At 30.0% G+C, this 19789-nt stretch overlaps 1 protein-coding gene across 1 annotated transcript; it reads right to left on the bottom strand.

The window, feature by feature from the left end:
* Window positions 1-13808: 13808 nt before the first annotated feature.
* Window positions 13809-17580, bottom strand: LOC109814493 (WAT1-related protein At1g68170). The gene is made up of 7 exons (XM_020378943.3): window positions 16893-17580; window positions 16605-16667; window positions 16411-16527; window positions 14836-15079; window positions 14481-14639; window positions 14188-14339; window positions 13809-14073 (listed from the first exon to the last, which is right to left on the bottom strand). Exons 1-7 carry the CDS (start codon window positions 17090-17092, stop codon window positions 13845-13847), a joined length of 1164 nt encoding a protein of 387 aa, XP_020234532.1. The 5' UTR covers window positions 17093-17580; the 3' UTR covers window positions 13809-13844.
* Between the last annotated feature and the right edge of the window lie 2209 nt (window positions 17581-19789).

The following is a 19789-nucleotide window of genomic DNA, read 5'->3' as shown; positions in this document are numbered from 1 at the left end:
AATATTATTATTGCGGGGAGTTCGGACAAGACAAACCTTTTTTTTTTTTTTTTTTTTTTTAAGGTTATTTAGAAAAATGTAAGAGTGCACAAGATTTTTTGTCTGGTGGCCATGTTTATTATACTTGTAAATTATAATAATTACATGTGTCATTCCTAAATAATTCCATAGCAGGAAATGTTCCCCGTCTTAAAGGTTTAAGAAAAATCATTTACTATTAATTAAATTGATTTCGATCACAATAATCACATGAGTCGACTTAATAATATAATTAGTATTTTAGATTTAGTAATGCATAAGTTAAATATTCATTATATATAATTAAATTTAATAACAATTATATAATTAAATATATAAATTATATTTAAAATTTCTATAAATAGATATTTTAAAATTTATAATAAATAAAAAAATGAATTAAATAAATAAAATAAAATAGTCTCTAAAATCTTTCTTGTTAATTTTTTTAAGCACATTCTCATGTAAGATAGTTCTATGTTTTGTAATTCTCATTATAACTTTAAGGAATTAATGAATTGATTTGATAGATTAAATAATTTAAATTAAATTTGTTTTGTAATATCATGATTTTTACACTTAATGATAGATAATTAATAACGAAAAAATAATTAATAATTTAGAATTGTATACATACAAATACGTAAATATGTATTATATAATATGCATATAAAGATGAAGTTATTATACAAATATATGCAATACAAATACAATAATATAGTAAAAGTAAATTATACAACCTAAATTATCAGTAAAACAACTCTTATATAACATACTGTACAATAGTAGTACCAAAAAGACATCATTTCACCATCCATCAGATGGTCTCCACAAACAACACCTTGCATTTATCCTTACTCTACTCCTATGCCAAATATAATTATTGTAGTCCAATTACATAAAAAACAAAATGATAAATTAGAGTTTCAAGATATAACATATATACATACATATATACATATATATATATATATACATATATATATATATATACATATATATATATATATACATATATATATATATATATATGTATATATATATATATACACACACAGACATGCATGCATAACACATGTTATCAACAACATTAATATATCATCACATCTTCACTATATTTTCAACACTATCAGCTTATAACATCACAACACCACCAATATATATATATCAACATGAACAACCCAGTCTATCATATCACAATATCAATTAGAATATCGCTACATCAATAACTTAAATTTTTCATGCCAACAACATAGTATATACAACATAACAAATAACAACTACATGCGTCGTTGCACATTTTAACTAAGAGGATATCCTACAACACCAGGTGAGCAGTTTAAGTATTTTGACTCTACCAAACCAACAACACAGGGTAATCTTTTTGGCTTACTAGATCAATAAATTAGATAATAATTCACAATACAACAACTTGGTTTCTCAGATGTTTTTACTTAAACAAAAAAGTCTAATACTATTGTCAAGGTAGAACAACTTGGGTGTGGGCCTACCATGATATTAATTAGCTTAACTAAGCCTCTTATGAGATTAACCTACCAATTATCTTCCAAATATTACACTTTTTCGATACACGATTAGGAACTAAGTTTTTGACTTCATACTTTACTCAATTGACTACTTTATACACATGTAGTTTGACCTTACCCATATTCAGTACCAACTAAGGTTCTAAAGGAGACTCAACTTCCGAAGAAAGATTTTCAATAAATTGGACTCTCGAAGCACCACAACACAATATTCTCACGATGAGATATTAAAATAACCTCTCATATAGTCCTAAGTTGATCAACAAAATTTTCAACACCATGCCTAAAGTATTCTTAGCATTCATCATCTCAACTACACAACAACATTATGCTTAAAGCATATCCAACAAAGCTACACCACCAACATACAACATACAACTCAACTCACTTTCAACACTCAACCATCTATCATCTCTAATTACCATTATATATCAACATACATATAATATTCAATGTTAAACAACTTAAACCATGTAATAGATTAATCTACTCTACTCATGATATTTAACATTTCATCAACCAAACAAATTTTCATTTAGAAATCGGTGCTTGATGCTACATACCTAGTACTTGATGCCATCTAGGTAGGAAACTCTTTATCTCGCCCACGCCTGGTGCTACGCACCTGACGTGGATAAGATAAAGGCCCCTAGAAATAAAAAAAAAAAACTTGCAAATAAGATTTTTATTAATAAAATAAATATCAATAATTCATTAAAATAGATATAAATAAAGATTCTTTATATTATATTTTTAATATTTATCTTAATATGAAATGTCACTAAATGTTACATCACTTATGTGTTGCCAAATCATTAAATAACGTCAAAATTTAATAATTAATAAATATTAAATTGATAATAGAACCAACATTTTGTATTTTTTAAAAATAAAGAGATTAAATATCTCTATTTTAAAATAAAGAGACTAAAATTATAAATTGACAAAAAATAAAGAGATTAAAATTACAATTTAACCTATATAAATTTGTTTGAATTCTAATTTCAATAAGATAACTTAATAAAGTAACAATATTATAACATTTTATTATATTACAATGTAAAGTAAATTTAAAGTAATTTCTAACTTATTTTTTAAAGAATTTATAAATGTATGTCTATTTTAGTAGAAAATTATAACGCCTAGTCGTATTAATATTAATCTCAGCAATATCCATATATATATATATATATATATATATATATATATATAATATTTATAGTTAGAAAACACGTATATAATAATAATATTATACATCATACCATACCATAATATTTTCCACTACGCGCGTAGTTGCTTTTCTTATATATATATATAGTACAGATTATTACATGCCTATATACATATCATATTTTTATTTTTCTACTTCTATAATAATTACATGGGTGGTTGGAACAAATTTACGATAGGGTTCACGTGATTTGCTGAGAGTAAGTAAAATGTAACAACGATGGGTCCATCTATCACCGTGGGAATTTCTTGATATGGAAGTGAATGAAAACACAACTACTCCATTGAAAGTTACTGAGTTGGCTAGAGCATCAACACCCCATGTTGTGCCAGAGAAGACTGCAAAAATTACTGAAGGAAAAAGAGCGGGGATCGCTGGAACATCCATCTCTATTTATTTAATTATTATATTACATAAGAAACATAAGGAGTGAGAACATTTTTCAAAGAAATATTTATAATCATGCGTAACAATAGTTAATATTAAACAATATATATAAAATTTGAATTACACTTGCAGTGACTAGTCAGGATAAATGAGCATAATAATATCAACCAGCGCAAGAATTTTTAATCACAATTTCTTACTCATTTAAATCCCCAAGGTTAAACCTCCAACTACAAATTAATTCAAATTTTATCTTCTATGACCATAGTGTAATATTTATCTTTAAAACGAGTCAAAGACATTTTAACAAAATTATATTATAACTAATCATAAAAATAATCACGCTAAATAAATTTGAGAATTTATCATTATTTAAGCTTTGATTAAATAGCATATACTTAAATAAAATATATTAAGAGTATCAATTAATTAAATGACAATGATAATTATTATAATATAATTAAACAATATAAAAATATAAATACCTTAACAATTATTATGGATAAAAATAATCATAGATTAAGCAAATAAATGAGGTTAGAGACATCTCACTAGATAAAAATAACATAAATATAAAAGTATATGAAATTAAAGAGATAAAGTTCTCATCCCCTTACCTTAGTAGATATAAAATTGTTTCTAACACATGGTCTTTCTTTTTCACGTACTTCCCTTTCTACGTTCTTGTTTTTTTTTTCACAATGCTTGAACGGTTCAATGGTAACACCTATTTATAGGGGTGTAATACCCCTTGGATTACGTAAGGGCCTGCGTAACTTCTATGCTCTTCAATTAATTACACTACACATTTACATATTATACATTATCTACTGCGGTACTTGGCTTCTCCACCTCACGTTTATATTTATCTTACTCATCATTTCACTGTCTTTATATTCCTTTTTTATCTATTCCTATTTCACATGCCACGTATTCACTGCACACACATTTTTATCTATTCCTATACACGTATAGCATTCTCTCCCATCATTCACTGCACACACATTACACGTACCCCATTCACATTATCTACACTTACACACACACGTAATACGTATTACATCACTTGTCTTTTATTTATTTATTTTAAATAGGATAACTAAAATTAAAAAAGAAATATTATTATTATTATTATTATTTTATATATAATATAATATTATAAATTCAGAATATTCTCTTTTATATATATATATATATATATATGTATATATATTATCATAACTAAAAATTTCAATATACTTAATAATAATGTTGAGAATATTGTTATCTAAAAATATTAGGATATTACAAAAATAATATCGTTTTAAATTATTTATTATATTAATTCTTAACTTTTAAGTAATTGAAAAGATGGTATCAAAAAATAGTAATTGAAAAGATTAAATAAAGTAATTTAAATGCTATATAATTAATATCTTAAAGCATTTATTGACGTAACTTAAGAAAAACATTTTTCGTAAGTAGAAAATAAAATGTATTTGAAAATATGATATAATGTTTGAGCTAGACAGGAAATTCTATGTGAGTAAGAAGAAGGAATTCTAAATTTGAAGTCCCCATTATTATTAGTAGTGAAACCGGAACCAATTATCAGTTTAATTTTATTATGAGTATTTTTTATATAGTAAATGTAAAATGTTTTATATTATTAAATTAATTAATTAAAACTATAGTAGATATAAATTTTTAAGTAGTTATTATAAAAGTAAATAAATTTATTATATATAACATTTTTTTATTGATAAATATGTAGGAAGTTTTCACATTATCAATATGTAGATTATTAAATATTAGATTATAGAGTTATTATTTCAATCACCGAGTTATTGATCAATTGTATTAACTAATATATAAGTTTCCAATCCATTTCACCAACTGTTTCTAATATATATGTTCTAAAAGCAAAAATACATGTTAAATTTGAAAAATTTATAATATACACACACACATATATATATATATATATATATATATATATATATATATATATATATTACATTTCATCCTTAATTTTTTTAATTATATCCCTAAACTAAAAATAATTGTAACTAAGTCCTTTATTTATTTAATTTTATATTTTTATAATTCAGTTATACGATTAAACATTTATTTACAATATGTAATATTTTATAAAGTATTATTCGATCTCTTAAGAAACATATAGATTTTTGTGAAACATAATGTGATGAATTGTTTGGTAAAATAGATTTTGTGAAACTATATATCTCCCCTCTTTTATTTTTTTTTTCTTTTATCTCTTAGTTTTCTTTTTCTATTTTTCTCACTATTATTTTTTCTATTTTTTATCTATTAATATTAACATAAAATTTATCAATATTTGTTATTTTGAATTATAGATATTTAATATATTAAATATGATCTTCTATCTTGTATGAGTATTTTTAGGAATTTTTTTAATTAATGAGAGAATTTATAAGGATTTTTTTTAAAATTTTTTTTATCTAATTTAATTTTTATTATCATTATTATTTAGGAATTAAATAACAATTTACAATAAATTATCAATAAATAATTTTTTTTATTATGATAGAAATTATTTATTAGGTATGTAAAATATAGTTTATATATTTAAAAATAGTATATATATATATAAATATTTTAAAATAATATATATATATATATATATATATATAACTTATTATAAATTTTAATTACATATAATAATTGTAACGACCCGACTAGTCACTACACACGGCACAACACACTAGAAACACCACACAGAAAGGAACAAGTGTATACATATAAGGTCTAGAATATATACATATACATGATCCAAGTCTGGATAGAGTTATAAAGTGTACAAAATACATCAAAGGCTACACTGCTGGGTAGCTAAACAACAAAAGATCTAAAGGATCAACTCCGCCTGCCCGCTACGGACTCACCATCAGCCACCAACCTATCCCTGATCTGCTCCCATACATAGTATGATCATCACAGTCCAAACATCATGGAAACAACAAAGGGTAAGCTAGTGTAAAGAAATCAATATACATATATAGCAATATGATAGAAAACAGTTACAACTATCAGCACATCCACACAACTTATACTACACCACAGCAATTCAGCAATATTAGCACCGCTTAGCGGCAATATCAGCACCGACTTAGCGGCTATAACAGCACCACGATAGTGACTAATGACAGCACCAACATAGCGGCTAGAACAACACCACCATAGTGGCCAAACACAGCATACAACTAAGCATTTCACGGCACAACACAGCAAATCAGCATACAGCACGTCTAGTAGTATTCAACACAACCTACTACTCACAACTCAGCTCATCATTCTAGAGCACAACAATATTCATCAATTATAATACAACATTTAAAATCATCAATAACAGCCCAGCTCAGCACAGCATTATACATCTATTTCAGCTTAGTTCAGCATAAAACAACCTCTCTCAGCAATTTCAGCAAGGTTTAACAGCTAAAAGCACCTCAATTCAACATCCTCATGCGCGCCCGGCGCACCCATGGTTGCGCCCGGCGTGGCACGTCCAGAGGGCACCAGGGGGCCAGCGCGCCCAGCGCAAGACTTCTCGCGCTCGGCGTGACCCCCTCACGCGCCTGGCGCAATTTAGAATTGCGCACAGCGCTTGCCAGGCAGAGACTCCATGGAGTCTCATGCGCTCAGCGTGCTTAGGCCCGCGCCCAGCGCGGGGAAGGCAGAGACCTCCCCTTGGTCTCGCGCCCAGCGTAATTTGAATTGCGCCCAGCGCCCTCCTGGCAGAGACTCCCAAGGAGTCTCACGCCCAGCGGGTCCAAACACGCGCCTAGCGCAGTACCAGGACATCCAAAATAGGTCACCATTGATATCGCGCCTGGCGCAGCTCAAGTCCCGCTCGGCGAGGGCCAACCAGAGGCTCCCATTCTCAAGCTCGCCCGGCGCACACACCTTTGCGCCCGGCGGCTTGCCTAAACAGAACCTCCTGGTGGTCACGCGCCCGGCGCGAAGAACAGCGCCCAGCGCGAAGTTCAACAACAACTCCTCCAAGTTTCGAAAATGGCCCAAAACCTGCAAAACTTAACAGAAAATACACATGCAATCCAGCCAAAAGTTCCCATTTTCATCAAACAACAATAAAAATGCCTCATTTTTAACATGCAACCACTAGTCATCAAGAATCCCCAAATTTCCTTCAAAACCCAAAAACCCCCAAAGTTCTATTTTCAGCCATCTCAACCAAGAATCACCAACACCGGCCAACAAGAGAGTTCTAAAACACATTTACAGCCAAAAATCAGCGAGACCTAGCTTCCCTTACCTCGGTTCGAAGATCCGAGCTTTCGGGAAGGAGAAATGGAGAAGAGAGTTGAAGAAGAACTTGAACAACCAAAGGAGGAGGAAAGAAAGTTCCGCAAACTCAGCTAGAAACCACAGCTACTCCGCACCACTTCCTTGAATCAGCCAAAAACAAGAGAGTGAGTGAGAGCCTTAGAGTAGAGAGTATTGAAAGTGGGAGCGGAAGAAGAAAAGAATAAGGAGGGTCTCACAATAATTATACGAATAGAACATACTAAAACACTCATTTTACAAAACTCAAGACGATCGCATTAATTCAAATCACTTAATACTTATATTTTTTAATTAAAAAATATAAATATCCGACTTAAACATATAATCACAACCAATAAAAAAAATATACCTTCTTATAAAATAAAATAACTTAAGACCATCAATGAATCCTTGACCTGTGACCGATTAATTGGCTATTTCATTGGTTCAATGGACTTGATCCAATTTAAGTTTTAGAATAATTTTATTTTATAGCTTAAATGAGTTAAATTGTTTTTATTTTTCTAAAAAGCACGTTCCTATAACGTTTAACGTTAACATAAAATGATAAATTTAATTAAAATTTCTTAAATGGCAACTATAAATTTTAAATTTAAAAAACATTTGAATTTATGAATTTTCAAAGAATTAAAAAATATAAAATAATTGTTAGTTTTTCACCAAGTATGATGAAATCAGAGTAGTGCACAACTCAAAAAATTTAGTGTCCATTTCTTTTATACTCATTATCCTTTAAAATCATAAAACTAAATATACGTGAATCAAAATATAGGATTTTTTTAATTTAATTAAAATATAATAATATACAAATTTTTTATATTATCCACATTAGTATAACTACTAAGTGAAAAATAGTATTTGATCCGTTGATATTTAGTATATCATTGACTCTTTGTTAACCATAAAGATCTCATTCCTGTCTATTATATTACTGATAAAAAATAGTTAATTACGTAAAAAAAAAATTAACAGTCTAACAATATATAATAATCACTTTTTTAATTTTTTTTTAAATAACATGCATAAACTACAAAATATATATACACAACCAACAAGTCGTTGGTTTTATTTTATACACACACAACGTGCTTTGCACACTTTTGTTTTCCTTTCTCAATTGGCAGATAAAATATGTTGGGGTACAAATTTTCTGTTCCACTTTCATTTAATAAACATCATTCTTTTTTTATTAACACGTTGTGAGTTGTGACTCATATATGGCGATTAAAAAATCCAATTTAAATAACGACAAGTCAACCTAAAATACAGTACGGAGGAAAAAAAAAGAATATAAAATAGAGATGGTGGATGGTGATGAATTTTATTTTAATAGTGCTAGTTACACATCATTTGTCGTGGTATAAATGTCTTCATCTGCATGGCTGCTATATACTATATTCTATCCATATCTCAATCTTAACATGTCACTCGTGTTATACCTTCAACAACCAAGAATAATATATAAACATGCACCTTTTATATTATAAATATATTTTTTTTAATTTTAATTTTTATTATATTATATATCTTTCTATCTCCTTTTCTTATTAGATTAGTATTAAGTGTTCACCAATCTTTTTTCTTTTTTTACAAACGAGATGCAAAACATTATTCTTGCGAACAATTGCTAAAAATGAATTAAAAAGTGTATAGACATCATTTAAAGAATGAGAATCAAATTCAAAGGCACGGATAAGTGTTGTATTGTCTCTTTATGATAACATTTGTTTTTAAATGATTGCGTGAAAAATCATGCCTTGAGCAACCCGTTGACATTTTGTTAATTATTGTACTATAGAAATTTCGAATCTCCGGTATAATATTTTTGTATAACTCCTTTGTAATTTAAAAAAATAAAAACAGAGATGCGTATTTTATGACAATATAAATCATAAAAACCAGTCAAATGATAATACAAATCATAAAAGTGAGTCAAATGATAATACAAATCATAAAAATAGTATAAAAATTTGTAAGGAAAAAAATAGTACGTCAAATGTTAAATCCTAAATCTTAAACCTAAATTTACTCCATTCAATAATTCATATTTTATATTAATTAATGTCAATGATTCAATGATTGAATTAAAACTTTTTAATGTATAAATTAAATTTACAAATTTTTAAAAGATTTGAAAATTATTTTATATTTTGTTATATAAATTTAAATCAATATATAAAATATTTTTGTTTGTCAATTTGAATTAATAAGATAAAGTATCAAATATTTTTCAATTTTTTAAATAATTTGTAAACTTGTTCTATGCATTAATTTTTTTTTAATGTAATAATTGAATAGTTAAAATTTAATTTAAAATATAAATTATTGAGTAGAGAAAATCTTAGAAGACTTAATCTTAAAGTAAGTGGATCCATTCTCTTTCTTTGGAGGGATTCATTTATTCCAAGGATAAGTTTTGGTTGACTTACTTTACTCAATAACTTATATTTTACATAAAAATTTAACAATTAAATTGTTAAATTAGAATTTTTTAATACATAGTTCAAGTCTATAAATTTTTTAAAAATTTAGAAATCATATGATACTTTGTTGTATAAATTTTAATTAATGTATAAAATACCTTTATGATTATTGATCAATTTGAATTAATAAAATAAAGTATCAAATAATTTTATTTTTTTTATAAAATTTATAAACTTGATTTATGCATTAAGAACTTTTAATGACACACTGAAATTTAATGTAGAACATGAATTATTAAATTAAGTAACTCTACCAAAACCTACTCTTAGAGTAAGTGGATCCTCCCCCCTTTCTCTACCTACTCTTAATGACTGACTTTGTAGTTTTTAAAAAAATTTAACTAATAAAAGTGTGTGCTAAGAGGAGTGTGTTATAGAATATGTTGCTAGCACTCCTCTAAATGCATATTAGTTGTCATGTGTAAATTAATTAAAAGTTAGGTGAAATATAAAAGTATAATTGACAAACAAAATTAATGATATCTTTTGAAAATGACAAGTAAATAAAAAAAAAATTTACTAAGAAACTAAGAAGTAAAAAAGAATGGAAGAAGTATTATGAACTAAACCTTCTCATGTGACAACCACCATTAACCCATCACCTCAATAACAATGAGAGTGTTGACAATGGTGGTGGTGGAGACAATGACATTTATAATCATTACTACTACCATCATCACCATTATTACTATTAACAAATATTTATCACCATTATTATTGTCATTGTTATCATCATTGTAACTTTTTCATTGTTTCATAACCATTGCTTATCACTATCATTATCATTATCATGTCATAATCTTCGTTGTTATTGTTCTCGTCATTGGCACAACCACTACTCCCATAGTTACTGTTGAAGATGAAGGTAGTAATTATGCATACAATGAGAGTGGTGGTGGTATGGTAGTTACCATGAGATGGTAATTCAAAATACTTTAACAAAAAATTTAATCCAATCATCAAATAAGTTACTTTTAATCCAAATACTATTATTCAATCCTCTCATCTCTTGTAACAAGACATTTTTCTCTCTTGATACACTCTCTATGCATGTATATAATAATTATTTGGGAACAAGATTTACAACAAAGTGAAAATTTAGAGATCACACAATGCAATTAAACCTAATATTAATATAACTATTTATAAAATTAGTATTTTAATATGTGCAATACACATATACGTTTATTATATATAATTAAAATTTATAATAAATTATATATATATATATATATATTATGTTTGAATATATAAATTATAATTAAAATTAGTATATATAAATATTTTTAAACATATAAATTATATTTTAGATTCATGAATAATTTTTATATTATTACAAAAATTTATTTTACTTTTTGATAATTTAATTTTAAAATTAATATTTAATTTATAAATAATTATAAAAAATAAAAATTGAATTTAAACAAATTCTTAAAAACCTTTTCGTTGAAAAAAAAATCTCTAGAAAATACTTTCGCGTAAAATAAATGTTGACGTTTAATATATAGGGTTAAATTAAAAATGAACTTCAATTTATAAAATTAAGCTTAATAGGTTCGAATAAATTTGTAGCGGTATAAAAACAGGTGTTCTTGGACAAGATTATGATAATCCAGTGGGTTAAATTTGAGAGCAGGTGCCCCACTTGACATTTAAAGAAAGTAGTTAAGAAGTCTGCTTAGATAGTTACTTGTTTCTACAACTTGTTCTGCTCATCTTAACAATCATAGCTGATATTCGGAAGCACCATGGTTGTTAGCATTTATGAACAGGGCCCACACTAAAGTTCTAGCTAGCAGCTAGCAGTAATCGTAACCTCTAAAGCACAACCATCACCACGGTGGTGATCATAAGCACCAGCACCACCCAATTACCAAACATGCACTCTACACAAGTTATCCTAATGTCATCGGAACAAAACCTCTAAACCCTTTTACACCATGCATTCACTAGAGTTACAATGGCTCATACGTTGGTTTATGATGACACAGGTAACAAAAAAGTGAAAAAAACAGATTTAATATACTTGCCTAATGATCTGTCAATCAAACAGATTTGAGAAAGGAAACAGTAACGTTGCTAAAAGAAGCAAGAACCTTGATAAAAGGAAATTTGGACCCGTTGATTATAGAATTTAAAACCCAAATGCAGATTTTCTTAAGAAACTAGATTAGAAATTTACTCGATCTTACAAAATTAAACTTATACTATTATAATATTATTTTTAGTCGATGAGAATCTTCAACACATTCTCTTATGTCAAGATTGAACATCTCAAATTTTAAATTTGAAAATTGTATCACTAGACATCTGCGAGTAATTCAATAATAGTATGATAACAGGTGGTCTGATAAGTCTTATAATACTATATTATACTTTGATACTATCTTAAAAAACTGGAATAAGAATCTAATTTAATCTTACAAGATCAAATTATAAGACAAAAATTACTTCTTAGTTATTTTACATTATTATAATTTTATTCTTAAACCATGTGAGATCTTCAAATGGTTGGACACATACACAAACATATTTCTTTTGATAAGTGAAGAATTAGTTCTTAATTAAAGAATGTTTACTTGTAAATGCATTCTAATTTTCATATCAGTAGTGAATCAATAGGGTAGCAATTTATGAAAAGTAAGTTTACATGATCAGATACACTATAGTCTTTGAATGCAAATAAGTCACGACCATAACATCTTAGCACAATCACGAGATACTTGCCAATGAAGAGTGTGTGGGTTCAGCTTTTAATATTTTAGAATTCCTAGAGGGGGGTGTGTGTGAGAAAGTGTTGAAGATTCTTTGATTTGTGTGGTGTAGGCTGAATGACGTAATGGGCCACAGATTGGGTAGTAAGCCCAGTGAGTACCTTGGATAACCTGGACTGTTTTGGGCTTCATTTTGCTGGTTAAATTGGGCTTAATAACGTAAACCCTGAAGCTGCTGATCGTGTTAGTTAGATAAATCCAAAACTAAAATTTAAAAATATTTCAAAGAAATTACATATTCAATATTCGTTGAGACACCGGTTAAAGTGAAATATGATCATGTACTAAAACTATTGTAAATATTACTTAAATATACTCACTTTTAAAAGTGAATTTCTAGAAGGCAATCCCATTAATACAAAGTAATAAATAAACAATACATGTATCTGGTCCCCAATAAACCGGTGGTATGTTGGATTGAATTTTTATTATGTTGTAATTAATGGTGTGTTTGGATGAGAAATTTTATAAATTTAAAAATTTTAAAATTTTTGGTATTTGAATTATTTTAATTTCAATTTCTTTTATTTTTAAAATATTTTGTTTGGATAAGTCAATTTAAATTTATCAAATTTTAAATTGTTAAGTTGGATATAATAATTTGATTCTCACATGGTAAATTTAATTTTAAAAATATATTTATATGTTGAGATTCTTAAATTAAATTTTATAAAAATGAATATTGGCTAATTTTTAAATATTTAATAATTTTAAAAATTAATATTAAATAATATTTAATAATTTTAAAAATATTTTTAAATATTTAATAATTAAAAATATGAAGAGATAAGAGATAAGATAACATATAAGTGAAATAAGAAAAAAAAAATGAAAAATTTCAAATTCTTACTGTTTTAAAAGAATTTAAAATTTTACTATTTCAAGAAATTTCACGCTTGAATTTTAAATCTTTATAAATTTTCCGTTTAAATAAGATATTTTATTTCAAAAAATTTAAATTTTTTTAAATAAATAAATTATTCTATTTAAATTCCCAATCCAACATATAAATGTATAGTATACTAATTACTCAAATATCTTATCAGGACAACAGATTCAATTGTTGAATTTCGTCTTATGAATGGTTGACACTTAACGGTGTACAAGAAGGAACAGTTGGTAGAATCTTGTTGTCATGATTCCTTTGGCTGCATGCCAAAGATGGGTTATTAATAATGTGAATTGGATCACATTGGGGAGAGCCTTTTGAGGACACCATCTCACTCAGCTCCCTTGGTGTTTCCTTGCTTTTACCCCACAACAACATGTACAATCCACCCACAATCAACACTGATCCTGTTAAACTGCACAGTACATACAAACATACATAAACCATAATAGTTAATTAGGGCATTCACACTTGAAACGAGGAACTTGAAGGTTCATAATTGCATAGTTGGTTTGGTTTCTTAATTCACCTTCCAATGTTGAGACACTCATCTAGTACCAATGGCCCGGCAAGGGTCACGACCACCAGCATTAGAGGACTAAAAGCAGACGCAAATAAAGGTCCCTTCCTGCGCACACACCATGCTAGTAGGGTATAGCACACTCCAGAGGCAAAGATACCCTACAAAACAAAAATAGAGCAACAAATTATATCTTATAATTAATTAACTTCATTTTAAAATTTTAACCATGCATTGCATGTTTTGGTTATTTGTGGCAATGGAGAGAGTAGTATGTATGTAGAAAACACCAAAAGCAATACCGCAGAAGCTGCTGTTAGAAGCCTCAAGTTCCAACCAAGTTTCCACTGGCTCCAATCTCTCTCCGTACAAAGTGCAAATATAACGGATAGGATTGAGGCCGTTACAGAGGTTAAAGCTGCAATTGAGTAGTGCCACGGAAACTTCTGGCTCATCTTTGTCTGCTTATCCAAATTTACGGTGTTACAAAATTTCAATTATATATACCGAGTGAGTTTAGGCCAAAAAATGTATAAAAATAGAGAAATTCTAGGAGTAATATATGGAACCAGAAGTATGTGGCAGTAGCATGAGATTGTAACACATTTTCGTAAAATTGCCAAAAAGTTATTAAAGGGTATTATGAGTTTAATTAACCTGGACTATCAACCACAAGGAGTAACTGAGAGTGGCTGCAAAAGCTAGAATGCAGCCCCACAGAAGAGAACCGGTGGGGGCAGTGGGTGGTGATGTGGCATGGTGCGACAAGTCAATGTATGTTGACCAAAGGCATAGCCTTCTTCCTTTGTAGAAAGTTAGGATCATGGCACCCGCAATTCCTGTTAATGTTCCCACCAACTTCGCCATCCCACCTACTGTTCCAAGATTTGACTTCTCAAATCTGCAACAAGCAGGGATATATATGGGGATGAAACCACCACCATGCATGGCATTGAATGATATTCAATATTTTCTAATACATTCTTTTTGACAATTTTTTTAATATCATAATTTGGAATTTGTTTAGATGCAAATTCACAAGTATTTTTCAAGAGTTTTTTTTATTAAAAAATAAAAAATATTTTTTTATAAAGAAACTTTTAGAAATACTTTTATCATATATCTAAACAAGTTTTTAAAATTTACTTAAAAAAGTATAAGATCATAAGTGAAACTCAGTAAGAGATGAAATCTATAAGATTTTGTGATTTCTAAATATTTTTAGTCAATAATAAAAGTGTATTTAAAAGGTTGTATCAGAACATTTGTAATTAGTAATGACGTTTAGCATATTAACAATTTTTTTTTTGTTTTTACTTTTGGTTAGGGGTGAGCATTAAACCGACACCCGAACCGAACCCGAAAAATCCGATAAAAAATATTATTTTTGGGTGGGTTCGGGCGGGTCTTATGGGTAAATCGGGTTAAAATTTTGATTTTATACGGGTTATATTGGGCGGGTTCGGTTTTGAATTTTTAAACCCGCCAAAAACCGAACTCAACCGAAAATGAGATAAGTTTAAATTTTTATTACTTTTGTATAACTAAATAACAATGGTCCAAACTTAAAAGTCTTTATTTCAAGTATAATATAGCCATCAATTTGTAACTTATTTTTTTCCTTTTTTTCATAACTTAGATATTTATTTTGTCTTCTCCTTCCTCATTCAACTTCTCAACACACTAGTCCATTTTTAGAGTTATCTTTTTGCTTCTTTCTTTATCTTTCTTTTCCATCTTCTTATCTCCATTTTGAGTACATTTTGTGTGACTGTGATTTCTTATGATTTTGTAATCTAACTTTATATTTCTTTTCCATGTAACAACTATGAATTTTGTTATCTTTTATTTTTGTTTCTTTAGTTTGTAAATGTTTCAACTACGAATCTACTTATACCATCTATTGTCACCTTCATTATATTTTTATACACTATTTTAAAAATATTTTTTATCGTTTTAAGCTTCATCTTCCTTAAGATAAATTGGTTTACAAAAAAATTCAAACCCGATTATACCCACCCGCTTAAATTCGAATCCGTTTCAACCCGAACCGCCTCAAATCGAAAGCTCAGTTAGTCGGATATAGGTCACATTTTTTAAAAGTCGGTTTACAATGGATTGGACATTTTTCACCCGAACCCGACCAAACCCACCCGTTGCTCACCCCTTTTGGTGTAAGACATGTTAACAATTAATGGTGATTCAGTGATTGATACAAGTTATGGGGCCTACCCAACAAAAACTGACAAGACGTATGTGACAGCAGGGATGAGGTTCAGCATGGCTGTAACATAAACTGCGGATGTCAAGGCCAAGGATTTAACATAGAGATTTTGCAGTAAGGCTCCCCTGAAAAATTTAAAATCATCATCTCACACTTGCTTAAATTGACTATCTTAAATAAATTAGGGAACTAGAAATATTACCCAAATACTCCACAAAGAAGACCTTGGAGTAGAACTTGCCCAGTAAGACATTGCAGACTTTTCCTGGTGAAACACATGCCAATAAAAATTGCAGATACAATCATTTTTCATAATTGAAAATTTAAGTTAATAAAATTGCTTTTTTCTATTTGAAAAAATATAATATATAATGTGTGGATCAGCTATACTAAATGAAATTATGTGCATAGGAAAAGCGAGTAACTATCTTTATTAATTTCCTAATAACCCTTTAATGGGAAACTTGTTCAAAGAGAGAAACACACATACCTTTCAAAGATAAGAGCAAGTGGAACAATGAAGGCTGAAGCAAAGATGAACCGGTAGGTAACAAGAATACTCAAACTCATTCCATCATCTGCTACCAACTTTATCATGATATTCACCACTGCATATAGAGTCTGGACCACTATCATTAACAGTATAGGTTTCACATTACCCACGGCTTCAATTTTGTATAAATTATCCATATTCCTGTCCCTACGACTAGAATACAATCCTAGCTTTTAGAAGAATTGGCAAAGCAGCAATGCAGCATGAAGAAGGACAAGAAGTAACCGCTTCTGACCCTCTGTTGTTTTGACAATATTTAACTTTAATTAGCTTGTGTTATATAATATTGGAACCAAACGGCTAACAGATTCATTAACTCCTTTTTATGTACATGTATAACTATTTAAGAAATTAAGATATTCTTGCGTGATGATATTTTTGTGTCCCTTTGTTATATCAAGCAGATATGCAGTTTAGCAACGATAGACGTACAAAGTGACCAAGTTTGTGTGAGTTTTTTATTTAGTGTCCCTTCCTTCCCTTTTTCGATCTTTTGTAAATTTTATATTCAAAAATGATTTTTTGGACACTTATTTAATACCTGGTGAAAGAGAGTAAAGAAAAATATAATTTAATAAGTAATATATTGTGATAAAAAGAAAAATCGAATAAAATGAGAGGTGTTGATGAAAATTTTTAAAATATATATGGAGCGTTAATTAGGAATCATTTCCCTTTTATATATATATATATATATATATATATATATATTTTTTTTTTTTTTATATCTTTACCGACACCTATAGGTTGTGTACTGGGAGGATCACATCGACCACATGAAAGGGCACATGACACACCCTCTCTGTACAAGACACCCATACTTTGGCAGCCCTTTGCCTCTTGGCTCGGCCAACGACCGAGACGACTAAATACTGCAGTTATAACAACGATCATGATTAACAAGGATAAACACACGATTAAGGCATAATCAGTCATTTAGCATCGTATTACCTAATTTGGAAAATGTCAGAACAGGCCCACCACGCTTAGGGCCCATTACAACCAGTATAAATAAGTCACGTAAAATGAGGTATGATACTGTTCATTAATTACTATCGATACTCGTGCTTGTCCTGACTTGAGCGTCAGAGTGCCTTTTGCAGGTACCCTCCACGCACTGGAATATTCGCTTGGAGCTCCCGTTCGGCCCTCAGAATACAAGAAGATTACTAGTGTGTCCCTCAGACAGGTACATTTTGGCGCCCACCGTGGGGCCGAACCGAAAGCTCTAAGGTACAAGCTAGAACTATGCTGAATACTAGGAAGACGAATATGGACAACAATCGATCCGAAGAAGACCATGTGGAAGTTGTTGATGAAACGAATCTGTCGGAGATCGTTCATCAACTAAATGAGGAGATAGCCGTCATGAGACAAGAAAGGGAGAAAGATGCTAGGGAACTTTCGGCCCTGAAAGCAAAAAATGAAGCACTAAAAAACAAAGACTCTTCGTCAAATCCCACTCAGCCAACCCACACAAGGGTCTTTCCAGTCCCACCAAATCCACACTTCGATCCCTCATGCTTCGGCTGTCGCACCAGAAAAGTCTCGAATACCAACGGTCGGCCGATCCACAAACCTCTTGGCACCGATTGGTTCACGCCGACACCCTTTCACTCCGTCTATCATGCAATCATCTTTATTGGATAATTGGAAGTCCCTGCCGATAGACAAGTATGATGGCACGACAGACCCTGACGAGCACATTGATGTTTTTCTTACCCAGCTTACCATCCAATTTGCCACTAGTCGGCCACACCAGTTGACTTGCCTGTCGCTAGTCAGCATTCGACAAGAAAATAAGGAGTCTCTCCGGACCTTCATGGATCGGTTCAACAAGGCAGCGCTAGAAGTTAAAGATCTTAACCCAGCGGTCGCACTTCACCATCTCACTACGGCTTTAAAACCAGGGTCTTTCGTCAACAGCATTTGCAAGAAGCCCCTTACAGACATGGATGATCTACGTAGGCAGGCTGATAAGTATATGCAAATAGAAGAGCTAGCTAATTTCCACAACCAAGCTCAAGTTGAAACTATGGGAAAGATAGAGAAGTTGATGTATGTTTGAAATGATGTATACACAAAGGTGCACTCTTTTCCTTGATTGGTTTTTTCTCCCCTTATAAACATGTGAAAAGGGGTTTTGGCCGACAAGGTTTTTAACGAGGCACCAATCAATGAAGTACAATTCACTCTCATTCATCACTTTCTTCTTTATTGTTTGCTCGAATATTAACTCAAAAGGCTTCCCTCTCGAGTACTCACTCAGCCAAGGATGTGCCTTCGGATTATTCTCAAAAGGCTTCCCAACCGAGTGACCCACTCGGCCAAGGATGTGACAAGGATGTACCTTCTATTTTCTTGAAAAGGTTTCCCTCCCGAGTCGTCACTCGACCAAGGATGTTCCTTCGACTTTCCTGAAAAGGTTTTCCTCCCGAGTCGTCACTCGGCCAAGGATGTACCTTCAGTTTTCCTGAAAAGGTTTCCCTCTTGAGTCGTCACTCGACCAAGGATGTACCTTCGGCTTTCTTGAAAAGGTTTCCCTCCCGAGTACCTGTCGCAACCCGAAAATTTCCGATCTTGCGACCTATGGTTTAGACATCCTTTTAAAGATCTCATCAATTAAGGAATGCCCAGACACCAGACTAATCCTTAATTAATGGTTTTGAAAATAGGTTCATGGAGTCGCCACCAATATTTTACTCAAAATATTGGAAAAAGAAAAGGTTTTTAAAAGTCCAATAATGGCCTTGATAACCAGAATTGGGTTCGGGGTCGGTTACGTGTAGGGAAGGTATTAAGCACCCCTACAACGCCCTTAATCGGTACCCTAT

This window comes from Cajanus cajan, chromosome 2, assembly GCF_000230855.2.
Source record: "Cajanus cajan strain Asha chromosome 2, NIPB_CcT2T_4, whole genome shotgun sequence".
NCBI classification, from domain to species: Eukaryota; Viridiplantae; Streptophyta; class Magnoliopsida; order Fabales; family Fabaceae; genus Cajanus; species Cajanus cajan.
This window is presented reverse-complemented; position numbering and strand designations above follow the sequence as displayed.